This window comes from Neolamprologus brichardi, chromosome 5 (genome assembly GCF_056152115.1).
Source record: "Neolamprologus brichardi isolate AB-2024 chromosome 5, ASM5615211v1, whole genome shotgun sequence".
NCBI classification, from domain to species: Eukaryota; Metazoa; Chordata; class Actinopteri; order Cichliformes; family Cichlidae; genus Neolamprologus; species Neolamprologus brichardi.
In genome coordinates, this window is record NC_142108.1 from 24,188,441 (window position 1) to 24,216,022 (window position 27,582).

At 39.7% G+C, this 27,582-nt stretch overlaps 1 protein-coding gene across 3 annotated transcripts; it reads right to left on the bottom strand.

The window, feature by feature from the left end:
* Positions 1-1,302: 1,302 nt before the first annotated feature.
* nisch (nischarin) lies at positions 1,303-27,525 on the bottom strand. Of its 3 annotated transcripts, none has more exons than XM_006782972.3 (28): positions 27,349-27,525; positions 26,242-26,325; positions 25,561-25,743; positions 22,258-22,306; positions 21,497-21,660; positions 21,301-21,396; positions 20,045-20,140; positions 19,795-19,947; positions 18,812-18,880; positions 18,403-18,588; positions 17,525-17,653; positions 17,211-17,324; positions 14,805-15,006; positions 11,718-11,836; positions 11,266-11,360; positions 10,095-10,370; positions 9,496-9,791; positions 8,892-9,091; positions 8,293-8,705; positions 7,820-7,989; positions 7,654-7,717; positions 7,335-7,473; positions 6,959-7,109; positions 6,640-6,759; positions 5,625-5,786; positions 5,076-5,248; positions 4,448-4,638; positions 1,303-3,694 (listed from the first exon to the last, which is right to left on the bottom strand). In XM_006782972.3, the coding sequence occupies exons 1-28, from the start codon at positions 27,427-27,429 to the stop codon at positions 3,367-3,369; spliced, it is 4,503 nt and encodes a 1,500-aa protein (XP_006783035.1). In that variant the 5' UTR covers positions 27,430-27,525; the 3' UTR covers positions 1,303-3,366. The 3 variants fall into 3 exon arrangements, with proteins under 3 accessions (XP_006783035.1, XP_006783033.1, XP_006783036.1); XM_006782970.3 differs by having other exon boundaries at positions 7,805-7,989; XM_006782973.3 differs by lacking the exon at positions 1,303-3,694 and adding an exon at positions 4,135-4,228 and having other exon boundaries at positions 7,805-7,989.
* Between the last annotated feature and the right edge of the window lie 57 nt (positions 27,526-27,582).

The following is a 27,582-nucleotide window of genomic DNA, read 5'->3' on the forward strand; positions in this document are numbered from 1 at the left end:
AAATCCTGGAAACACCCTGGTGTATTCACTTCCTGTACACTATAAATACAAGCAATGTTCTTACTGAACATAAACTGGTGCATTTAACCCAATATATTTTCTGCTTTTCAAATGTAACTTTCTGATACTAAGCTATTTGGATTTTTGGTCACATATTGAGAAGTGCATGGCCAAAAATACAAACATTGATACTAAGCACAAAGACTCACGGGACTGTAAACATTTAGCTTCTAATCTGTAATCATGTTGCGGTTATTACTTCAGTTCTGTTGTGTTTAGATTTTAATTGTTGTGGATATGTGATGAGGTTTCGGGTGTGCATGTGGTTACAATTTGGCCACCATGACCGACGCTTCAGTAGAGATCAATGAGTCGCTGCACTGATCGTTCAGGGCTGGTACCAGAGTTCTATCTGGACGCAGCGTTTTCAGTGGGAGAAACATCCAAGTGACTTCTTCAGTCTCAGCCGACTGCAGGTTTCCCCAACCAATAAATTTGCATAATCACTGAAAGTAGCACCACTGGTGGGCTGAGAGGTCAGTTTCTTGATCATTAATATGCATATTAATATGTTATGACCCTTGATTAACAACCATTGATCACTGACAATTGACCATCAATGACCATGAATACCATTCACAGAATTGGGGAATGCTTCTTTTTATATTTTAAATACTGTCAAAAAAGCAATTTATGGAGACATTATTTTATTGTTTTTTAGCTTATTTTTTTAAATAAAGTGCATTTAACTTAAAATTAAAGAGAACTCCTAATCAACTCTAACTTGTCCTTCTCAAATAGATTTTTAATTTAACTAAAGCCAGCTTATCAAATTTTGCAGTCTGAGTTTTAAGGCTTGTCAGACAACCTGCTCATCGGCTACTAAAATATCACGAATACAAAAAAGGATATTTCTACTTTGCAACAACAAATTATTTATCTTCTGTCACCACAATATAAAGGTAAAGAACAAAAGCACAGTGGAGTCCTCACGGTGACTGAGGTGTGAAGGAAAACATACAATTTTCAGTCTTTATGAGTTTTACTTCTGCTGAGCTAACAGAATGAGTAAGAAACTGACTTCTAGTGTAATCAGCACATCACTCGGAGTTCTTTTTATTTCTTTTGCTGCCGGTGAGCCGGACATTTGTCAGTCATTTTCCACAGAAGCGCAGAGTGAACAGACCTCCTTTGGTTTTGGTCAGATTGCTGCATCAGCTGAAAAGTTTGCAGACTGTGGTTAAATCCTGCTGATTTTTTTAAAGAACCAAACCGCCAAAATAGGAATTAATATTTCATGGGAAAGCTTTCAGTTTCATTTTAATTCAGTGGTATTTCCCGTTTACAATGCCCAATAATGTTAAACAACAGTGGTGACGGGTGGGAGAGCATCCTATGTGTCATTTGTATTGTAAGAAAAACAAAATTACATAAAACACAAAGCAAAATATATTAAAAATAACACTCGATGATAATACTACATTTCAGAGTTCATGATGATAATAATCAGGACCCTTGTGTCTTTTTACAAAATAAGCTTCAGGATGGGAAACATCCGTCTGTCCAAAAGCAACAATTATATTAATATCATATTATTAAAAAGCTTCATTATACAGTTCAGTAATACTGCTTCATCAGTTATAATGTGCAAGAAATAAAATGTTCAGAGAGAAGATTGTGCCGAGCAGCTGTGTGTTTGTGCTATTTCAAATGAAACCCCCCGATCTTATCATCAGTTAGGCTGAACACACAAAGGAATAGGAACACACACACACACAAGCTATTTTTGGTTTTAAAGCCAGTAAATAAAAGCAAGTAAATCAAATAACTTTGGAGTTATTTAAATGTTTTCTTTCCTGTTTTGATAAAGCTACGCTAGCCTTTTCCCTCTGCTTCCAGTATTTGTGCTAAGCTAGGCTAAACATGTCCAGCAAATGGAGGTGATCCACCTTCAGATCCGACATCTGGATAAGACGGAGTCTTAGAAGATGAACCAGAACATAATCCTGAATTAGGAGTATTGGAGCTCCCGTGGACCCTCTGCAGCGCCCAATGCTGTGCAAATCCAGTCTGTGTGTGCAACATCTACAACCCCACCCCCCCACCCCCCCAAAAAGAAAAAAATATATAAAATTAAAAAAATTAAAAAAAGAATATACAATGCATGGTTAGATGCTTTACAAGAAGGAGAAGTTGTGCCAAAAAAAAAAAATCTCAGGATTTTGGCTTCGTACAAGGTCACGGGCCTCTTCTCCTGTCTCCTGTCACTGTAATCCAGTGATGTGCAGACACTACTGAGGGGGAAGGAGCCAGATTCCCACCAATCTGTAAGAAGAATGACTGCTGGGCTCAGATTTTTCAAATTACGGTGGTCACTGTCTCAGATTAGGCGATTGCAGGGTCATAAAATCACAACATCAGGAAGGCGGCGCCATATAGAAACTTCCTGGAAAAGAATGTAAACAGACAACAGCAACCAAAGTGTTGTGCGTGACTCTGTCCCCCCGCTCTGCTTCACATAGCTCTCCATTAGCCTTGATAACCCTTTTCTATTTGGCACCCCATCACTACAGGTCGCTGAATTTCACTGATGCTTCACGGTCTCTGGTCACTACTTCTACTCTCTTTCTGTATAAACACCTGTTGAGAGCAAAGCAGATTCAGGCCGTGGGTCCTCCAATCTTACGCAGCTGGTACCGCTACAGGAGGCCAAAATAATCCAAACAACTCTGATAACATCACTATCATGTTTAGTTATAAACAGCTTAGTGGCATTCTGCGCTTCTACTGGTCAACATCAAAGAAGTGGAAGAACCAAAGTCACAGCACTGGTTTTTGCCCATTATGATGTACCCTTTTTGTGTTCTGACCAGGGTCGACACCCTCCGTCATCTGACTGGGCCGCAATTGTACTGATAGTGAGAAGTCTAAGCTCAGGATAAAGTCTCACTAAGCTTCAAACTGTGTTCAATCGGTGGCCTGTTCCTCCATCTTCAAAGAACCGAAATGCTGAGAACCCCCCCCCCCCCAAAAAAAAAGCACAGAAATGCTTTCATCGTCTAGTGCAGTGAGTCTCAATATTTTCACCCACGACTCCACCCCAGTTATTATTAGTTTCTGTCAATTATTAACCAAAAAAGGGAGGAAATTTAATTTTGTGTTCATCCTCCACAAAGAAATCTCTCCTCATCTTCAGATCAGATTTCTCTTCCCGATGTCCCTCCTGCAGTGACTCCATGGCCCAACACTGAGATTAAACCAATCAAACCCTGAGTCCATGTGTAAATGAACCCAATCACATGATGACTCCACCCACCAACCAGCAGCTGAGCAGTCACCTGTTTGTCTGTCATCGCTGTCAACCAATCAGCCCGTGAGCTCAACAGGAAGCTCTCGGCTGCACAGCACCTCCCACTGTCGAGCGAGGAGCGAAATCAGCCTCTCTCTGCTGTCGGCTCCCGGGACAAAAATGCACCACTGCACCTCGCCCTCTGCACCCCTGCTGGCCACACCTCCTCTGGGATTAGCTTCATTGCTGCTGACAGCAAAATGGTCCATGGTGAGGTGGCAGAGGAGGTCAGGGCCGGGCAGGTCGTCAAACACGAGAGTCAGAGCCTGGGGGTACGTCTGGTAGCCCAGCAGCACCCGGTCCAGGTCGCGGATCCTCCGGGCCTCACGCAGCTGGTACCGCTCCCTGCAGAGATTGCAACCGTCAGTAACATCCAGTTATACTTATTTCTATTAAGGAAAAAAACAACTCATTAACTAGTGCTTTAAACATGCATTTCCAATGTATACTGAGCCTGGGAATAGTCTATTTTCACATCGTAAACATGTGAGGTTACTGAAACTTAGAGGCTTCTATCCACGGTGTGGAGAACACAACAGGAAAGTGATGCTGGTGGTGGACTTACAACTTAAAATGGAGCGTGCAGACTGTAAAACATATTTAAAAGAATACGTGAGAATAAAGAGAACTAAAACAACAAAGGGCCAGTAAAATGTGGGGTCGGGATCAGCAGGAACTGTCGGACTGAAACCTAAACAATCAAAAAGAGCCAGTATGTTACAGTTTCCTGTTCCTCTTGACAGTTTCTGAATTGATGCTTCTCCTCTTTGGCTTCATTGAGCACAGACTTGAGCTGTGTGTTTTCCTTCAGTATTTCAGACTAAGCTGTCTGCACAGTACAATCTCAGCTGGTCTCTGTCTCCTCTTCTTCCTCTTTTTCTGTTGCAGACGAGGACAAACAACAATTTTTTTTTCTTGCGGCCAACTTGTGACTCAGACCAATTTTAGGGGCGACACAGAACACAGAATTGATTTTAATTTTCTAATACCTGTTGGACTTTCTTCCCCACTTTAAGGCCGTTGTCGTGCATAATTCTGCTCTATCATAACACCCCTGTATACAGGCTGTTTGAAAAGGTTTTATTTCTTTGTTCACACCTGGATGGAGGTTCTTTAGCGAAGTCTGGTAGTGGATAGCTGACATAGTCTTCATCCAGCAGGAACACATCGGTGCTGGTTAGGATCAGAGTCCTGGGCTGGAGAACTGGAGACCGGGCAGAGCCTAAATCAGAAGAGGAGGTGCCTGAGAGTGCAGAGCCTTGGCTGGGTGGACTACTGGGGATCTGGACCTGGTGGAAAATAACCATAATAAAAATAGAGAAAACCAAGAAGCTCAGAAATTGAAAACAGGAATTGTAAAACCAGAAAAACAAGACTGGATTTGATTCTTTATCTAGAACATCAGTTTTCAGCAACAGCCAAACAGTCAAACAGCTTTAAGAGTTTATCACAATGTTACTGGAGGCCAAATTACTGTCATCCAAAATGCTCACAGTGTCATTATTACCACAGTAGCCCGTTCACACATTTAGCAGATACAGAGGAGTGTGAACATTAACTGGAAGTCACGTTTCTATCGACATGAACATCCAATGTTGCTTCTCTTTTATAGATCCTTTTATATTCACAAGCTCATTGTGGCTGCAATTATGTGCACACTGAGTTGGCCTGAGAAGATCCTGCTTCTGCTCCTGTGTGCAACGTTTCTCTAAGAAGAAGTTCTTACCTGGAAGACCAGCAGGTACAGCAGGACGTTAAAGGAGCATGGGGAGGAGGACGCCACGCTTGCTGGAGTCTTCCTCTCTGCTACGATGAAGGTCAAATCTCCCATCTCCTCCTCACTGGGATAAATGAACTTCACCTTGCTGCTGTGGACCAGCTCATAGTTCTGCATCTTACCTGCAGGGGGAGACAAATTTACATCTGTTACGATGATCATTGCTTACTGGTGGTCTGTACAGATTTTATATTTGGTCAAAAATAATACATTACAAAAATAAACACTTAAATAGATGTTTTTCAACATTCTTGAGTTCTTCATTTTGTACAATAAAGAGTAATCTTTACTGAATATATTGAACTATGATGTTATCTATAAAGCAACCAAGAATAAGTCCCTTCACAGTGTCATGATATGTAAAAGTCTAAGAAGTCAGAGAAAATCAAGATCCATACAGAGAGGAAGTGCTGTCTGTTAACGTGATGTGGGTTTTATACTTTAATATTATATATTCACTCTTACTAGGACAACAGATGGCACCGTTGCCCGAGTTACCTGTGCTTGTGTTGGTGAACTGCGAGTAGAAGTCCTGATCGGATGGCTCTGGAGGAGGAAGCTGCTGCTGCAGACTGAGAGCTGACATCAGCTCCTGCAGGAAAACGCTCGTGCCATAGCTGTCCCTGCTCAGACAGCACACCACATGATCTGCTGAGTGACCTACAGGAGGGAGAATCGATGGAAAGCTAATAAAATCATACTGACATTATTTATTTATTTATTTAAAAGCAATTCACTCTTAAAGGGCGCCCATCACATCTTTCCTTACTTTCTGTCATACAAATATACATACATAGATGGATGTGCAAATTAAATATGGCCCAAAATGTAAAAGTTCAGGCTTCAAACTGCTGTTTTCCCCCCACTATTTGCTCATGGTAGGTCACTCTTTGAAAAAAAGAAAATACTCAAGAATTTCCAAGTGAAATCGCAGTTCATTCCTGGAAACTCATAACACATTTTTTTTCCCACAATTATTTAATTTTAATCTACCGGTAATAAATCACCAATTTATAGGTGGAAAACCCATCACTATCATTTTCAAAGTTTGGGCGCCACTGACCAGCTGGCCCCAATCACTCTGCAGCAGGTTGACTATAGGAATGTGTCCCTACACATACAAAAACAGAACAAGCACTGGGACGCTCTCCCAGATGGTGGAGCTGATGTGCAGCTGCTGGATGTGTGACTCAGGTTTGCTTGTAACAAAGTGGGTGTTAATGTATTTTTAGGCAGTTTCTTTTTTGTTTTAATAAATGGTATTATTTATTATTTTCCTTTAAAAAAAATTGCAGTTTCCTGGCTTTACGTGCACACACGCCTCCTGCCTTATCACCACAAATAAATTTCTATTTTATGAGAAAGTGCTGCGCGTTCAGTAAGAGGAGATAAATCTAATAGGACAGGCACACAACTCGCAGTATGAGTAAAAAAGCAAAGCTAATCTAGTTGAGTCCAAGAATAAAAATATAATGTTGGAATGTCATGAGAGAACAGGCGTAAAAGCACCCACCTACGACTCTGAAGTACTGATCAAACAGCCCAACGTTGACGGCCAGCAGATCAGAGAGTCTGATGGACATACAGCAGCACAGACATGTGTCTGGATCTCCAGAGTCTGATATGTCCAACACTGACAGAAACAGACAGAAAGAAAAAAGGAATCGAGATTTAACAAAAATGATCCCAGGGACACCACTCAGAGACATATTTTATAACTCAAACAATTGCAAAAAGCGCAATAATTCAGAAAAGAAATTTCAGGAATGACTCGACACAGTGATGGATAAACGTCCCGTTGACCGGGGGCCAGTCACATGAGTAAATTTTACCTGAATGATGACCCAGTGTAGTGGCCGAATCCTCCAACAGGAAGTAGATTGAATCAGTGGAGAGTAGCAGACAGCAGGTGAGTTCAGTCTCAGGAGATTTGTAGAGAATCACAGACAGCCACAGCACCTGTCTCACCTCCTCCGCCTCAGACTGATATAAGTGATATATATATATTTTAAAAATGATTCATAGAATATAGAATAAAGATTTAAGACCTGTCCTAAAGTTTATTTATCTAACACAATCACTACAAACAGTAGTTATTAGAGTTATTAGAAAATTACTGTGTTCTGATTTGAGCTCTGTTTACAAGTGAAGTGATCACTCAGAGAGTGATTTCTTGTAATGCATATGCTTCAAAAAAGGGTTTCTTACCTGTGCTATATATCTGTGGAAGTAGGTGAGCAGCTGCTGCTCTCCCAGTCCAGCCATGAGCTTCAGACCCGGTGACAGACCAGGAATGAGGTGGGGAGAGGGTTGGTTCTCCTCCATGTGAAGACGGGAAGAGTCCCAGCTGTGAAAGAAAAGGAAAAGACAAAAAGAAAAACATTTCAGTCCATAAATATCTGGACAATGACACAGCTCTTTGTGGTTTTCCTCTGTCAACCACATCAAGGTGTGGTTGAAATGCAGACTTTCCGCTTTAATACAATTTTATTACTCTAGGCTTCATGCTAATATTTAAAGGCTGTACCTGCTGGAGCCATGTGACTGCTTGGTATTGGTACAACAGCACTGGTCTCTGGATCTATAACGACCTGAGGACACAACAACAGAGCTGTAATACTTGGAAAATAAACCAGAAGAGGTCAAACAAAATAAAAAAAATAGAGTCTGGTCTTCACCTTGTGAGAACTCACCTTGCTGTGGACAGAGCCTGGAGGGCTGGGGCAGGGCCACCACCTTCAGCCCCTCCAGAGCAGACCTTCGTTGGCTCAGCAACCCCAGAAAGGAGCTCTTGTTCTGGACCACAGGAAAGCACACCAGCAGCCTGTGATCACCCAGCAGCAGCTCCACAGTGTGACTCCTCCTAGTGAACACAATACGACGATGGAAAAAAAGAGATTAACACAGATTTAAAGAAAGAAAATCAAGGAAAAAAATGTTTTGTTTATTGCTGTTTATTTTTATTTATACCAAATTTGACCAACAGCTTTTTCTTGTCCCTGAACTTCACATCATCTTTTTTTTCCTCAGGTGCTGAAATATATTCAGATTTCTTTGCTTTGTTCTAACAATTTTATATAAACTAATGAAATTATCTATTTAGAACATTAACATACATGTCAGAGTTCAAGTCTAGAGTTACACCATCCACTCACACCATCTTTACCTCTGGGGATGTTGTGGGTCCGAGCAGGATGCATTGCTGACTTTGTCCCCCACCTGAGCATCTCTCTCTCTGGGGTGAAGCACCACAGAGCCGAGGGGTACACGGACTAGCCTACAAAAGGAGGAGGAGAGACGACGAAGGCCAGCATTGGGCTTCTCTATTTCTGACAGCTCTCTGAAGTCCATCTTCAGCACCCACAGTTGTCGGTGGGTGAGGAAGAACAGAGAGGGAAAGCTGGGCTCCTCAGATAAGATGTCTGAAAGGAGGGGATTAGTGTTGAGGACAGATGACGAAGAGGAGGGCATGAAGAGGACAGGATAGCCTCCCTGCGCCCCTTGACTTTCCTCCAGCTCCCAGGAGTTGATGAGAGAGCGGGGAAGGAGTTGATGAGTGTTGGAGAGCTCTGGGTCAACCTGGAAGAAAGAAGGCATGTTCCTGTTTCTAAATATGACTTATGGTAAGTTAACAGCTCTATTTTTATCTTTAAAAATGCAATCAAAGAATCTGAAATGGATAAAATGCAATACAAATACAAATATTCAAAACCACTGACTGCATCTGAATATTAAACTGAGGCTGCTTATGTGTCGCTCTCTGACCTGAAGCAGCACCGTGAGCTCAGATCTAATCTGCTGAAGCTCCTCAACCTCAGAGAAGATGTAGAACCAACGGGCTGGTTTTGCTTGCAGTCCAAAGGCAAGACAGGAGTCTGGGAGCTCAGCTTGGGAAGAGAGTGAGAGCTGGGAGTACGGGAGTAGGAGGTCCACCTGGAGGCTGAACAGCACTTCCTCCACTTGGTCTACAGACAGGAAAACAAAACACACATCTTAATATTTTATTCAATATTACAGGACTACACATCATGCATTTGCAGTGTTCTCTCAAAGGTTTAACACATAAAGATACGCCATATAATAAAAAAAAACAAAACAATAACAATCCTTATATTTAAGAAGCCAAACCATCTAGTGTTTACAATTTGCAAATTAAACCTTGTGAGATTTTTTTTAATGTCTTTCTCATCCGATTGGGTTGGAAACCAACAGTGACATCAAAATCTAGTTAGTCTCAGTTAATTTATAACAGAAGTGTTGTAGAAGTTAACTAGATTTCTTCTAAATCGAATTTGTGCGTCAGATGGAGATAAAAATGACAAAACAGCTTCCAAGTTTGCTCCAGTCTGCATGTAGACGGTGTGCTTACCCATGTTCTGATTGGCCCTTGTGAAATCATGTGATGAGCACAGCAGGCCCAACAGTTGGTCCGCAAGCACCAGGCATGCCACCTTCTGCTTCACCTCCTCCTCCTCCACCTGAACACAGTAGCACCACAGAACCCGGCGGACCTGGACCTCTTCCTGTTTCTCCTCACTCTGCTCCTCCTGATGGCCACCAGGCTCCTTTGCAGTAGGAGCAGGGAGCGACATGAAGGAGGGGCCGACCAGCTCCTCCACAGAGTCATCCAGACTCATCTCAAAGTAGCCATCAGTGGACCCTGGACTGGAGTAATAAACACAGAATGAGCTAAAAATCATCTTCAGGTCTTTTAAGTTACGAATTTCTTCCGTGTTTATAAGTTGATTATCTAAAATGATCTGTCTGTTGTTATAAATATGCATCCAAAGGATCATTTCTCTAATAGCTTTAAAAACAGCTGGAATATAACATTGATCTGATGAATTATAGAGGATTTCACACACAGTAAAGAAATTTTAGAATCTCAGAAACCTTTTGACTCTGCAGATTCAGTGGGAATCTCTGGAATCCTCAAATTCAGTAACAGAATATATCTGGTTTAAATACCTGGGGCTGCCCACTTCAGTGCCCTCTACATGAGACTGAACCTCTCTGGATTCAGAGCTCTTTTCTTCCTCCCTCTCCTGCTCCTTCTCTTCCCCCTCCTTCTTCAACTTCTGCTGCCTCAGGGTGAAGCTGAGATGCTGCGTAAGCTGGGTGATGAAGTCCTTGTTGGAGGAGGAAAGGGAAAGCAGGTGAGAAGGAAGCAGAGGACACCAGGCAGCACTGCACGAGGAGCAACTGGCCTCAACGGGTCTGGATGAGGAAGAGGAGCAGACACAACTGGAGGGGGGAGAGAGGAGAGACAGATGTGGTTTTTTATTGCTTTTGTTTAATATAAGATAAAAATGTCAGCTCATAAATACTGTTATCACAGCTTAGTTTAGCTCATCCTGCTTATGTGTTAACTGTCAGATAAATACAAGCTCACTGAAAACACTCTTATCACCAAAAAAGAGGATGATGGTTATGCCCCTTACCCACAAGTCACGGGTCACAAACCTGTTTAATACTGTGCTGTTGCTGATATATGCATTCAGGGAGCATATTTACAATCCCCAATTCCCAACGGCTTCAGGAGTGTGTTGGCAGATCTATCTAAATGGTGAATGGATTGGTTCTACTCTCCTTGAGAACTCAAAGTACTTTAAAACCACATATCTCTAATCATATTTCAAGTAATTATCATCATAGAAAAATTTTGGTAAGTGTGCTTTTTACGTTTTCTTATTGTATGTGTAATTAGCGTGGCATTTTGTCCAGGGCTCTGATTGGAGGAGCCAGAGACACTCACCCTGGACTGAGCCAATAACATCATCTCAAGCACCATAGAAGTAAGACTGGAGGATTGCCTTATTTCCTCTCAGTTTATTTTTTTAATCAGGCCTGACTGGTGAATGAATATATAGATGCACATTTTTGTTGGTTTGTTTTTTTATGTAAAGCTTTGCTTCTATCCCAACTCATTTACACAGGAACATCCAAATATCAACAGAAAAACCAAGATTGGCAAGACTGCTGTCGTTGAATAGTGAGACTTCTACAAAGACTTATTCACTCACATTTCTGCTGTTGAATTATTGTCACTGAAACTCAATAACCTCCGCATATATTAGATGTTAAAAAGCCAATTTTAATTTTAAATGTTATGGTAACAGCACAATTATCTGATACTGACCATACAGTAGCAGAAGTAGAAGTAGTAACAGTAGTAATGCTTGTAGAAGCCCCAGAGTGAGTGTGTTCAGACAAACTGACAACAGGCTGTTGCATCTGAAAACACAAAGACACACAACAATAAAGATCAGCTGATTCTAAACAAGATCTACCTCCACCTGAACACCTCACATGCAGTTTTGTGCTTTCACCTGTCCAAAGTGATAATATAATAAGAATTTTACTGTGTTCCTTTGATGTGTTTGCTTTCTTTAAAATTAGCAACAACCCTCAAACATTTTGCACAAACATATCAGGAAGATTTTAAAGTAATACATGTAATTTAGGATCATTTATAATTAAGTAACCAATACTACCCCTCCCATCTAACCAAACACTTCCCCTTCTAACTAATATTCTATTGGTGTGATGGTAACAGACCCCTCCCATTTCCGATGCTTGTGTGTGTTTAACCTGTGCAGAGTCAGCAGACGGGAGGTGTGTGTTGGTGCTAAAGCTTGCAGGGGGAGGTGTAGGATCCACGGGAGGGGGAACACTGGGGGGAACTGGGGCTTCTTCTCTGTTCGTCACATCTGAAACAGGAAAGCAAACACAGCGATGCTGGGGGGTGAAATCATTGGCAGGTGTGATACCCTTGGTTTGAGGGTATCACATCTTGGTTAAAAGCTAAATCATTTAAATTTAAGTACATAAACTTCTATTAACAAATGGAATTACGTTCCACAAAATAATAGCCATGAATAAGGATCAGCAAACATGCTTAAATGTTTAGTTTTGAAAGATTACTATCCACATCTTGTAAAAAGGTGGTTAGTGAACAGGTGTCACAGGAACTACAGCAAAACATTAATGTCAGCAGTGGTATTCTCAAGCTATAACCTCTGGGGCTGAAAAATGAAGCCAATCCAGAAACTGTAAAAACTGCAGTTTCTCTAACAGCCACATGAGGCTGGCTCCATAACTGAGTCAATCCTTATAGACTCCCATGTTATAATGGTCAAATTCTATTGAACTCCACTTCCTTCATAACCACTATATTATTTATCTATCTATTAGGGGTGCAATGATACACAAAATTCACGGTTCGGTTTGGTTCGATACTTTGGTGTCACGGTTCGATATTTTTTCGATACAAAAAAATGTTCATGGTTTTTTAATTTGTCATTTATTAAAATTATAAATATATATTTTAACTCAAAAGTACAGTTTTTAAATTTAATGTTGCTGAAACAACAAAGTAATCAAAAAATAAACCTATCTGATCGAGAAATCACTCATCTTTGGAAAAGAGAGTTTATTACAGAGAAATGGCTCTTTCCAAAATAAAAGCTATACACGACACAACAACACGGCAAATCTCCATTAACGAGCTACCACGGATCGCCCGTGCATGGGGCTGGACGGTGTCAACAATTGCGTGGCACATCCAACATACCGTTTTACTTTTGTCCATGACGTGCTTACCTTCAGGGTCATACTTCACATGAAGACCAAAATAGTTCCAAAGGCCAGATCTGAATGAGGGTGGGGGAGGTTCAATTTGCCATGTTGCAATGAGCTTAGCTTCTGTCTTGCTAGCTTGTGCTGCGCTCAGTGGATCTGCGCTCGACAGTGCAGCCTAGGAGTAGTCGAACGCAGATCCACTGAGCTCTCAACACAGACAACATCGTCAGAAGAAAAGTTGATAAAATAAATTAAAAAATTTGTATTGTTCATGCATATGCATACCGAACCGAAAGCACTGTATCGAACGGTTCAATATGGATACAAGTATTGTTGCACCCCTAATACACACATATACATATATATACACATATACACACATATGTATGTATGTATGCATATAATGCCACCAGCTGTTTATTTGTCCCTTCAATGAAGATGATGCCTCCCTTCCTGATGTAACATGGAAACAGATGATACCAGCAGTAATTCAGAGGTCTGGAATCAGGCTTTTTTTTAATGGTTTTTGTTTTGAGATATAGCAAGATTTTATTTAAGAATTAAAAAGAGTGAAAATTAAGTGTTATGAGGGCTGTTAATCTCCAAGTCTGAGCTGGAGGAAAGGCTTTACAGTTTGGTTCAGAGAGACTTGTCTTTATTTAGAAAGCCTCTCCAAACCAGAGGACAGAAAGCTGTTAGAGCAGTTTATGAGCTTTACATTGTGAACAGTTTCATCACTGTTCCACTTAGCTGCGTTTTATGTATGTGGCTAGAGAGGCATGACTGACAGAAAAGTTCAGGATATCCTCAACAGAAATTAGCTTTACTGACTCATCCACTTATATCTGACTCTTTTCACAAACTTTTATAGCTTAAAGAGTAAAAAGTAGCGGAGACCCGGCATATTGTCAGCTGAGGTAAACAGCAGATGGACAGCCTACACTCACTACAGGTGAACTGCGGCCTGAGTTTTGAGGTGACTCAGGGGTAAAAACATAAAATACCAGAAAACATTTTTGCACACCCATGTCTTTTTATTATTCCTGATTTATTTAGTACGTGGTCCCTCGTTTAACACGGGAGTTGCATTCTAAAAATAACCCGCGATAGGTGAAATCCGCAAAGTAGCCAAGTTTAATTGTTTTCAATTATCATAGATGTTTTAAGGCTGTAAAACCCCTCACTACACACTTTAAACACTTTTCTCAGACAGGCATCAACATTTTCACACTATTCTCTCTTGTTTAAACACTCTCAAAGTTCAAACCTTTGTAGAAAGTCCAGTATTATAGAATGAAACCAAAGGCACCCGCAGGTGACGACGTGTTTGTTGGGGAGAAAACTTACAAACATACAGTACAGCACTTCAGAGTCACATTGCTAGCGAACTAAGATTTGTGTAAATTTGACAAGCTGGACGTATCCTGTACTGACAGGAGACACAGCACGAGATTGACAATGATCTACAGCCAATCAATCAGGACGGAGAACACAATGCGCTGTAAAAAAAAAAAACAAACAACAAAAAACCATGCAAAATTGCACACAAAAAAGTCTGCGAAACAGCGAGGCCGTGTTATAGCGAGGGACCACTGTACTTACATTCAATTATTTATTTATTTTTTACACAAACGGTAGCAGCAGAAGTAGCAATTATGAGGTGCATTTTACATTTTATATTTTTTAACTCTTTAGTGACTGAAGCATGTTTGTCCTATCACAGCCACCGTAGCTAGAATTATGCACTTTAATTAGGAGGGGCATTAAATCAGAATTCAGTTGACTGCAATCTGATATCTGCTAGTGATCTAGCAGTGAGATTTTACACACTGTAATAAAATGCAACAATTGCTTTTAGGCATGAATTCAACATCCTATCTGCTTTGTAGGAAACTCAAGGATGTCGTAAAAAGAAATTTCTAAAACTCAACTCAAACGTATTCATTTCACAATAACTTAACTAGTTTGTTGATCAACGCCCAATTTATAAATGATTTAGAAGTAGTATTGAACCATCTGGCTGCTGTCCTTGATTAGAAACAAAAACAAACACCCCCCCTCCCTCAGCATGGCACAGCCTGATACATACATGATTACCTTTGCTGGAGCAGGCAGCCTGCTGGGCCGAAGAGGTAGAAGAGGAAGAGGAGGAGGAGGACGTGACAGCAGCGGGAGGAGCGAGAGAAGAGGGAGAGCAGGTGGATGGGAGAGGAGAGGAAGAGGAGGCCGGGAGAGGGGAGGGGGAGGAGGAGGAGAGGAGAGGAGGTACAGCAGCAGAAAGCCTGGTCTCCTCACTGATCTGACGGGAGGACAGAAAGGGGGGAAGCCTTCAGAGATCAGCAGTCATCTACACATCACATCACAACTCTACGACCAGCAGCTCCATCAGCAGCAGAGCAACAAATGACCTTTTTTTTTTTTTTAAAGATCTAAAGACAATCTCTGATGATATATAAACAAAAAACATAAAAACCAAACTATTTGTAGCAGTCTGGTGCCACTATATAACAGTGAAGTTAATGAGCTAAATCTGTGTGCCTATAGTTTAAACAACTGACAGGTTTTGTAGCTTTAACTCGTTCTTCTATAAAGAGTTTTAAGGGTTATTCCTATTAGGCTTCCAAGGGTTCAACAGTTAACAAACTACAGTGAATATTCTGTGTGCCTCTCTTTTATTTGCTATTTTGTTCCTATAGACAGGCTTTGTAAATTTGAAGAGATATTAAAATATTTGGGCTCCCAGTCAATGACTTTTAAACATTGTCATTTAAACAGGAATCAGCTTAATATTTTTACAATTTCTTAAGTGGTGTCAAGATACATGTATGAGGACTTAGGGCATATATCAGTCATGCACACAGAGTCAGTTATGACCCTTTGCTAAGCCTGCTGCATGTTTTAGAATTAGTGTTAGTAAAATACTCCAGAATCTATTATGGCTTTGTTTAAATGAGACGAGATGCATTATTATTATTACATGTATAATGAATAATAAACGAGTTGTAATTTGGCTAAAGTTTGGTCAGTGTTTGTAGCCTGTGTGAGAAACCGTTGAAGCTTCGCAGGCCGTTATGAGTAAAGACTACTTTGGAGGCTAAATATCCAAACAGCAACCCTAAGTCATTTAGAAAGTTCTTTCCTGACCTGAATTTGTTAAACTTGTTACCTTCCTTCCTATGATACATACATCCTGATGCACTATGCAAAAGCTGCTTAAACACAGATTTAGCTCACACATCAGTTATGTTGCAGTGTGTTAGTTTTTATCTCCACACTGAACGATTTATTTATATTTGCTGCATTTTGAATAATTCTGCTGCTGATGTGCAATATGTGTTCAATCAGAAAATGTTAGCATGAAGGTGGTGTCCAACTCCAATTCCTTATTTACCAAGAAAACTACACAGCGCCTTACACTGAATAATTAACATTAGTACCTAATAAAACCTCTGCTAAACTTTCAAGGCTTCAGGAGCCGTTAGTAAATAATATGATGTCAGAAAAACTATGTTAGTTACATCTAACTGGTGGGTTTGTACACGTCATGATTATTGATTGAGCTACAATCAGGTTAAAGTTATGAAACAACTACAGCAGGTTTCAGGGTCAATTTATCTAAAAGATAGGATGACACAGTTCAACTAACAAAGGCACAGTCTGACTTCAATTTCAATTTTTTTTATTTATACAGCACCAAATCACAACAACAGTCGCCTCAAGGCGCTTTGTATTGTAAGGCAGACCCTACAATAATAACTTCAAGAATCTGTCACATATGACTGACATCAGTCCACAACATCAGTTTGGTTCCTCTCACAGTGTTCAAGTACACCAATCAGCCATACATTAAACCCACAGACAGGTAAAGATAATTACCTTGTTACAATGAAATTCTGAGTCATTCATAACAATCAGAGATACACTCAAATGTTGTTGCAGTCCAGGCACGACCCCCTAAGGTAAAGTGACCGCCCCATCAAAGGGAAGGGGAAGAGCAAGCCTGACTCACAAGTCCCAACCCCTCAATGCATCGGACCCAAAGGATCTGCTGCCAGACACTACAGGACAAACCCAGAGGTCCCATATACAGACAGAACAACAAGTGTCACAATAACCTTGTAATGATGAGGGAAATGTCAGTAATGCCCATGTGATGATATTATAAGTACTTTTTCCCATGATTTATACCGTTATGTAAAATAATAATAAACACAAAATCAATAAAAATACAGATATTACTTCTCAGAATTGTTTTGGGGGTGTGGGAGGGACCCACATGATTATAAGCAGGTAGTTTTAATGTTGTGGCTGATCAGTGTGCAACTGCTTTCAGCTTTCTAACATAGATTTGTTCATCGTTTTAGACTGAATAATTTTAGACAATAATAATATGTGCTGTGAAAATTTTATCATGTTTCACCACAAACTTACATGAATGCTGCTAGTTTAACTACACAAACTGACACTAAGCCCTTCGGTGGGCCTTAGGGTGACAGAGTCTACCTTCTTGTCGTTGCCGCTCATGCGATCTTTGGCTTCTTTGGCTTTCTGAATGGCTTTCAACACTTCCACAGTGTCCAGCTCCTTTTCCGTCGTCGCATTACAGTCCAGGCAAACCTAAAAACATAGAAAGAAATAAAGGATTAACACAAAGATAAAAACGTGGAGAACAGAAAGACAAGCACTGTGGTGAAGTGGATGATGCAAGTGTATTGTTGTAAGAGCAGTCAGAAAGGAGTGGAAAAAAAAGGTTGTGTTTGCCGAAACAGTAATAGCATAGGAGGAATAATATTGTGTGGTAGGTTCTGGTTGCACACCTCTGCTGCACGATCCCCAAACTGGGCCAGGACTTTGGTTCTGTAGTCTGGGATGATGCATATGGGGTTACTGGACAGGTTGAGTTTCTCCAGACAGGGCAGAGAGCCGATGTTCCTGATTTCCTCCAACTAGAAAAATACAAACACACACGGTGAAAACATGACGCTGCAAACCTCAGCCAAGGCTACACACCCCACCTGAATCAAAATCTTTGGTCCAGACAGAACTTGGTTTATGATGTTTTTGGGGGGTTTTTAATATTAAGAGGACGTCTTTCAGATTTTATTATTTCTATGTTACATTAATTTCTGGATCTAGTTCCAAAACTTTTAATCCTCTTAGTTGAACCCATACCCAGCTCTGGTACAATGATAGCGCAAATCTATCCATTAATATTTCTATACACTGAAGCATGATATAGTATTTTATAAGTAATGTTGCTAAGAAAAGGGTGAAACAGTGGAATCATATAAACTCTTTGGAGGCGTTTACAAACCAAGCTGTTAACAAACTCTTGTAAATATCAAGATTTTTTACTTATTTATTTTTTAAAGCTATGATCAGACTTATTGTTCGGAAGTACAGCAGGTTTATACTTCTTAAGGCAATTCTTCAAGAAAAGGATACAAACTGAGAAGGAAGAAGCCCTATATATGATGTAAGGTAGAATAAAATGTCAGGTTTAATCATTTCAATACTCATTTACATCTTTTATATACATATTTTTTGTTTTCTCTAGTTTTTTAATAAAATTTTTACACAGCAATGTAAAAAAAAAAAACCGAGGAGGAAATTTTAGATATGCCGTCAAACCATGAAAAGAGAAATGCTTTTGTATTCTCCCATATGGCCATCAGGGTGTCCTTGGTGTACTTACCTGTGCCAGTTGGTTGTGGCTTAGGTCCAGGCTGACCAGAGAATAGAGCTTCGTGAGACCGGTCAGTCGGTCCAACTGGTTGCCAGCCAGGCTCAAGGTTTTGATGTTCCCCAGACGAGTGTGAGCTGCTTCCAGATCCTGGAGGTTGTTATAGGACAGATCCACGTGGACCAGATTGTACAGGTGCTGTGAACACAAGGAGGTCATTTCTGTTTACACATTTAAAAAAACATAACACACATTTAACACCACTACAGTGACATTTAAGACTATAGAAATTGTCCAATCATCCTGAAAATAATAACGTTGTTTATTTTATCAACTATAAAAATATTTTTTGATGTTTCAGGAATTATGCAGACGGTCAAAGGAGGCATGACCTGTCTTCATTCTTCATTCTGTCACATACCTGGAGGTTTTCCACTGAGGACAGCTGGTTGTAGCTCAGATCCAGAAACTCCACCTTAGGCATCAGTTTCTACAAGAGAAATAAACTCAATGTGAGCACACTGATCCAACCAAATCACGCCTTTATTTAAATACCCAGCTGTTTTTATCCCTGTATTTTACCCCAAGACCTGATGTTTGCAGCTTGTTATTGCAAGGATACGGGGCTCTGGCTGTGAGCACAGAAGCATCACAGAGCTGCTGCTTAAACCTTCTGTTTGCAAGTGACAGCTAATAAGCAGAAAGTTGGTTTGAAAGGAACGGCATTAAAAAAAACTGGGAAAAACTTTCCCATTACAAAATAAACAAGGACTGTTTTAAATAATGAAAAAATATGATGGTGAAATAAGCATGATATGTCCCCTTTAATAATATACATGTAAAACCGAGGAATATACAATCTTCCCATTGAACTTTTTGTGATTTCCTGTCTCTTTGGGGCTAAAAGAGGCCACCCAAACACATCAGATATCAATGGAAAGCCCAAGATGTTCTCTATTTAATACGTCATGTCCATTACGGGGGACATAAATGAATAAGTCGATTGTCAGGAGGATATAACTGTAACAGCTTGTTTCTGTGACTGAAAATAACAGAGGAGAGCTGTGTAAAAAAATCATCATCATGTAGTTTGGTGTTAGGTTTTGTCCATCAGTGTGTTACAATAAACAGGAAAATCACTGATTTTTTAAATCAGTTTTTTAAAAAACTATTTTTTCTTACAGCAGAAATCTCATATTATTACGTTGTTTAATTAAACAGACAAAAACTTACAATGTATATCATCTGGTAATGTTATTATGTAACATTTTATCTGTTATGTGGTGTATTTTTCCATTATTTCACTGTGAGGAAAACAAACAAAAACTGCTTTTAAACATAATTACTGACTGAACTCTGGGTGAAGCTGCTGATGTTGCAGGTTTTGGCGGGTGTGTGTCTCACCACTGAGCTGTCGATGCTACTGATGCAGTTGTGACTCATGTCCAGCGTGGTGAGATTTCTCCACACAGGGATGACAGCGGTGACCGGACACCCAGACTCCACCCCCTCAGGCTCCCACTGCGAGAACTCACTCCCCTCTGGGACGAGGACAGACTGAGGTGTCACATAAATGAAACACACGTCAGTATCAGCATAGTGCAACACAGAACAGTAATACTCAGACATGTACTGTATTTGATCTAAAATGTACCATCATAGATTCGGTGGAGCGATGGATGCTCATCGTCACCAAGCTCGACCTCAGAGAGGACAAACCAAGAATCTGCTGAGAGCTGCACTCTGTGATCTGAAGAAAGACACAACAGTAACATTGTTAAAAGCTGAAGGACTTATCTTACCACTGATCATTTACATTTGGATAAACTTGAAAGAGTGATAAGGGATACTGCGTCAGCATCTCCTATTCTTTTTTCTGTTTGAACTCTGAAGTGAAATTCAGATTAAAATAAAATTATTCAGATCAACAGCTGAGCTTTTTTTCACACTGGACACAAAGAAACAAATAAACAAGTTATTATTTTGTTTGTTATCTTTTTATGAGTTTTTATCTTCCAAGTAAAAAAGTACAATTTAGTTCGACATCAAATGACTCTAATAACAGGTATTTATAGGCATCAGCTCCACTCATAGGCAGCCGTAGGCTCTGCCAGCCTCGTCTTCATTAACCGGAGTCCCCGTACTGGACCTCACAACAATGTTTTTGCTGCTGGTGCCTTTGGAGTCAATTTAACAAAATTCCCAAAATTCCCTATGGCTTGTTGTGAGATAGAGCCTATCCAAGAAGTGTATGCTTCAATTTTAGTGAATAAAATTCAAGTTTTATTCATCTGTTGCTTACAGTGTCTGTGAATGGCACATGTACAGTTTATGGATTAATAACAAGCATACCTTTTTTTTTTTACTCAAAGAAAACAAAACAAAAAACAAGAGTACACACTGTTGTGTGCTCTGTGGTAAACAACTTGTAAGCACGCAGCAAAAAGGACCCTCAAACGCGCTACGTCCAGTCTCAAAATTTCAGGTCAAACATACCACTGGACGAAGGTTTTGACCCTCAAAATACGGAGCACCAACTCTTTTATGAGCACATTGCATTGTGTTTATAAAAATAATAAAAACAGCTTTATTTAATCATTTTCAACCCTAACACTAGCGTGACCAGTTCAATTCAGGCCAAGCAGCTCTTCTACCCTATGGCATGCATACTGTATGTCCTTAACTCTTAACCCTCCCAGCGTTCCCAGCAAATTTACAAAAACAAAATCAGTGATTTATATTTAGCAACAAAGAAAATCCAAGAAGAGCTTTCAGCAAATGTTTAAGCTAAGCAAACTTTGTCACACTGATTAGCAATGCCAGTAAAGCTTTCCTCGTTGTATCCACTAATAAATCACATTGTTACATAAAAACAGACAAAACATATTTCATGGACAGAGAGACAGTTACCTCTATTTGCAGCAGGGATTTGAAAACAGACAGGTCAAAAGGGAGACTCGCCTCCTGAATATTACTGGTTCCTACTGGACCTCTGGTACCAGAAATCTGAGAAACAAAGACAAAAACCAGTGAGAGCCTTCACCACCTCTGCTGCTCAGAGGGAAACGACATGACAGGGATTTCTGGTGTATAAGTGGTGTATAACCTTGAGGTATCGCAGCCTGCAGGTGAAGTCGAGGATGTGTCCCAGGTCTGTTTTGGCATCTCCGTTGCAGCAGGTTGGTTTGGCCATCCGCAGCTGCTGGGAGACGGAGAAGAGCTGCAGAGGACGGAGAGAAAACACCTCGCCGGCTTGCAGCAGCTGCTCACCTACAGCACACAAACAGACAGTGTGACACTGCTCACTGTACAAACCAGGTGTGTCAAATTCATCTTTTCATTCTTTTCATTTTAAAACAAACAATAAAAAAAAAAGCTCCACATTTACTTAAACGTATAATAAACAACATGAACTATCTTTTTAAACATTTAGAAAGAAATCTTATATATTATCTTATTTTGCTTAAGTATATAGTTATTACATGTATATTACAATTTTAGAGTATTACAGAGCTACACACAGTTGTACTTTACTCCTTACTACGTATTGAAATCTAGAAATGGTTTTAACTTTCGATAAATGCTGAGTGGAATCCTGCAGTGGCATCCTCACACAGGAGTCAATATTTATGATTCAAACATTTTCAATAAAAAATATATATAATTATGAATCATAATCTATGAATCTATACAATTTTCACACACTGCAAATACACTGTCTGCCTATTTGGACCCTTGGTCTACACACTTGTTATTTTCTTTGCAGGGAAGTCTGTTATATGTTCACATATACAGCTTCAAACGGTTATTTACAAATCAGATGTTAACAAGACCTCTAAAGCAGGTCCACTGTGTCTGCTATCCTACCTTTATGGAACAACTCCTCTGCCAGCGCTGCAGTGATGCCATTGATTTCCTGGAAGAGCAAAAAAAATTATATTAACTTTAAAATAACTAACAGTTGTCGTTACTTGAACATGGAGCCATCACCTACAAATTAACTGAATTAACAACATTAGGTCGTGTTTGGACGATGACACAATAAGAAACACCTGAGATAAGATTTTATATAATTGTCGCTATTTTCATTAATCTGTTACCAGACATAGTAGTTGTTTATCCTAATTGTTAACACTGTCACTGATGCACAGTGCTGGTAAATTGTTGCACTGTAAATGTTAGCCACCAGATGGAGCATTTTTGTTGACAAATACCTTAAATCTGTTAATCTAGGCCCGATCTTTTTGTTAACACTTTCATTGTTAGCTCTTTTAAAGGTGAAAAAATGAGATTACGGATACGAGCGGTGGAAACAGGCTTTCTCCGAAGGGTGGCTCTGCTCTTTTTTAGCATAGGGTGAGGAGTCCAGTCATTTGGGAAGGGCTCAGAGTAGAGCTGCTACTCCTCAGGTTCTCTAACCTCTGTTAGATGTCGTCTGTCTGAGTAACAGCAAATAGAAAATATTTCTTAGAATATCTACGCTTCAAGCTTTTTATTATATTACATTTAGATTCTGAATTACTGAATCACTTTTAATCACCTTTCAAAAATTTTCAGTTTCTTAAAAGTTCTTCTTTATTGTAACCTTCCCCCTACCATCCTTGTATTTTACTAATATTTCTCTAATTCTGTTTCTTCTACTGTAAATTGACTTGATACCAATGTTGACGCAGATGCAGATCATAGGTCACACTCTATATTGATTCCTGATCTATTTTCTATGTGGGGAAAAAAGGTCTTTGAAGTTTCTGAGTCTGAACACAGAGTGAAAGGCTTGCATGTGACTGAGGTATGCAAAAACTCCACTGATATGAGTTTTACGTCACTGTTAAACAATGCAAAATGACAGAAAGATACGCCAGCAATGATCTACAAACAAAAAAAGCTTGGAGCCATGCAAATGCAACCGGTCTATGATTCCCATCACTATGGCTGATCATCATTTCTTTACTGATGCTTTCACAAAAGTTTTTTTTAAACTTCAAATAACATTAACACAAATCAACCTCCAACCATGTTTTAAAAACGTTTGGTTCGTAGTACTTAGACCTACGCCTGCAGACACCTGGATCTGTCAGCTGTCTTCCCTTCAAACACATTACACTTCGATGTAACCGAACATTAAACAGAAGATACAGATTCCCACTATCACTCCAAACAAAGTTATCTGTTACAGTCACATGCTGTTCACTTCAAGTCACATGAGAGGTTTTCCTGTGTGTGCTTTGCCGTGCAGGCTTCTCAAACAGTGGCCTCTTGTTGTTAATCCATTATCGTCATAATGTGATCACTGTCTCTGTCATCACAAAGCCTCAAGCCACTGTGTGTGTTATCAGACTACACTTGCTTTATACAAGACTGATCTATCAAAGCAAATTAAGTCACAGAAATTATATAATACAAAGAAACAGAATATAATAGTTATTCTTGATACATGGATTCAGTTTTATCAACTGTTCAGCCCAGCTCATTTACAGAGACCCCAGTGGTTTCTTTCAATGGGCAACTGGGCCATTCATGTAGCATTGAGATTTTATCTACATCTAAATTTGTTGCATGATGAACTCGTGTGAAACTGTGACAAACCTAACAAAACCATCAGCTCTCTGCCTCCTGATGTTAACCTGTATAATCAGTCAGCTCAGTATGATGAGAAATGAGCCACAGAGTGAGAAATCCATGATCAGTTTTTTTAGATGTTTTCACTCTTGTCTAAATTAAGGGCTTTGTTTTGCTGAACTCTGTATAAGGATAATATAAAACAGGCTAGCTATCAAATCTAACAAGGTGACAGTAAACTTTGGGATTAGTTTTCAACCAAGCCTAGACGTTGAGAAAAGACCAGTTAAAGATGGTTATTCAGTATTGTTTGCTGGGATGACGCTGGGATTAGAACATTACCGAGGGTAATGTCTTCATCCGTAAGAAGGCTGTAAAACTGACAATGACTCAGAGCTCGGGATGAAAGTTGTGGCCAAACTCATGACGTGATCAATTCTTACAAACACAGCATTCATTGTGCAAAACACTGTGACACGTACAAACATGATGTATTTTTTAGACTTTATCAGCACGTTTTGCAGCCCTTAAATGGAAGAATAATCCACTTCACCATGACTTTCCTTCATAAAAGCTACTAAATAATTTCCTTGCATTATTTAAGAGAGTCCAATAAAATACACTCAGTTCAAGTTCATCAAAAGGGCTCAGTATTTTTTTATTTGAAACATTGTCTGTAATTTATTGCAATTGAGGTTAAATTGTTAATAATGTTTTAAACTTTATATATATTTTATACATGATTTACATCCTCACATACTGTCTATATATTATGAGGGTTTTTTTAATACGATGTTGTAAATTGTTTAATCAGGCCTATAACTGATGGATGGTGTCTTGTGTTTACTGTGATGAACTGCTTTGACGTTAATCTTAAATGAAGAGACTTTTTCTCAGGGGTGGGTGCCATGTGTTTGGGCCTATGTCACTTCAGGATAGTGTTTTGACACCTGTTTCTATAATGTTATACTGAAGCTTATACCTACTGATAGCTGTAATTGTGCCGATTGTACAAAGGGAATGCTTTTACATTCAAGAGAGATAAAAAACTGTTTTCCTGTAGTATTATACTGTAATTCTTTGGCTCTATATATTTCAAATTCTCAAAATCAGGAGCATATATGAGAGATGAACTGATGTAAATATGTTATGGTTAAAAATAAAAATGAGATATTACTGCTACTGTAGATTGTAGATACTGTAGAAAACTCTAAGCTGGGAAACTTAAGTGCAAAACATTTAACACAAAATAAGGTCAATCTAATCAAGACAGCAGGACAAAACTAAACAGTTCAATAGTTCAGTGTTGCTGTGTCAACAGTTAACGTTTTGTTTCAACACGAAGTCGTATGTTGAAATAGGAAGAAAAAAAGTGTTTGACTGTGTGAGTGTTTGACTGGTTTTGTTTGAAGAACCTGACTAGTCTGCACAGAGTCTTTATCTCAAAAGTGTCTAACAGATTTAAAATGAATGGGAGCATCTAGATCTTATCAACCAGCATGACTCTCTGACCTCGTTTTCTTTGCTGTAGTGAAGACCTAACAGACCTCCACTCCAAACTGAGGTTATTCTAAATCATGAACTGCACACTTGTTTATAGGTTGTACTCACGTAGAGATGAAAATGTAGGAAGTTGGTGAGCGGTGTGGGCGTGGCTTGAGGAAACTGCTGGAGAAGAGTCTGCAGGTAGAGCTCCAGCTCCTTCTGCCGCCGCTCCACCAGACTCTTTGAGTTCTTTCCCAAGATCTTCTTAGGAGGAAGCAGTCGTCTATCAACCTTTTTCTCTGCCGTAAGCTTAAGAGGAAACAAACATCAGGTGTAAAACCAGGTTTCATAATAAAACAATCCTGCAGCCAAGAAACAAATGTTTCCTAGGTGCAGAGAACATGAAAAGTTGTAGCTATTCTCCATTTTATATCATTGTAATTTGATAAGACCTATCAGAATGCCATTCAAACAAGAGAGAAATTGACATAAAAAAATTTGAGGAAATTGTTAGAGATATTTTTATGAACACAATTTATAGACAGTAAATTGTCCTGTTAAAAGGAGAGAAAAAACTACAACAAGTGCTAAAGGTAGTTAGCATTGTTGTCTCAGAGCAAGAAGAGCCTGGAATCTAATCCACCATCAGGGGTTAGGTTAACTGGTGATTCTAAATTGCTCATAAGTGTGAATGTGTCCATCTCTCTGTGTTAGCCCTGTGACTGTTGGTAGTTTACTAGAGGATTCAGACTAAAAAACTGAACTGTTGATGGTGGCATAAGGCTGCTCACTGGCCCACTTTATTACCTTCTCATGGAGGTCGTAGAAATCACTATAGCGGTGCTTCACAGTCCACCTGTGCTGTCCATCCGTCACATCAATGATGTAGACCTCAAACATCAGAGAAGCATATATTAAAATCTGTGACCCAGAAGAGGATTCCTGCATATAAAAATGTTTGATCTCCACCAAAGAGGTTTGGAATTTCTGCCAAAGGAAAATCACCAAGACTATAATAAAATATTCTTTTACCAATTACATTTTAAGTGGGTTTAAATTCATGAAATCATTAAAACATTTTACCAAATAACAGAAAATTCACAGCACACTTATACGTGTTTGCTTGTTTCCAGGATCAGATGAACCCAAATGTTTCCTGAAGCAAGAACTTCGACATACAGCTGTTGTATTTAAAATGCAGTCAGGGTGGCTATGTGGTGATTCACTAGACAAAAATGCCAGAAATCGTCAAATGTATCACACCTAAACCAAATAAAAATGTATTGAACTAGGGGAACAGTTGATACTTAATTCAAGCATTCAGGCTCTTTGTGGATTAAAAGCGTCTCGTCAATTCAGAAAAACATGGCAAAAAATATCAAGTGAACAAATCACTCTCCCATATTAAGCTCCATTCAGATGAAAACGTGTGGTGACATTACTTGTTTTTAAAGCTGAGTGACCTATATTAATAATAAATTCAAAATCTGGTGTTTTTTCTCTGTCCTGCTGTCTTGAGAAAGGATTTAACTTACAAGAGGCAACAGGAGCAAATCGGGTTATCAGCCACACACAGCACACTGTCATACAAGAAAGGAACAGGAAAAGACTGAATCCGTAAAAGACTATCAGATTTACACATTCAAGAGGAAACACTGAAACCAACCGAAACCGTGCGTGAAAATTAAGGCAGCAGTTAGCAGTTAGCCTGTGAGCTGCTCTTTCGGCTGCTTTTACCATGCTCTGAAGAATAAAGACATAAAGCCCGAATCCATCTCCATGTTAAGTCCAGTATAACACACCCACTGTCTGGGGAACTCAGAAATATTACTCGCTGTTTTTCCGATAGACCTGGAAGCCGGGAGAGCTACAAGCTAAGCTAACTGGTATTAAGCTAGAAAGAGCGGAGCTTACAGTGTAGTTTTCCACCAACTCTGAGCCGACAACAGATACTTTTCTCTCCGAAACCTCCTCCGTAAACGGGACGGGCTCCATGCTGTGATCAACGAGAGGAGATTATCTATTACTGAGGAAAACGGTTGCTAAAGATGCATAGCGTTCCTTTTCAGTCAGCCGCCTCCTGCCGCCATGTTTGTTATGATGCTGAACGAAGCAGGTGACTGGCTGACAAAAAAAAACTTTATTTAA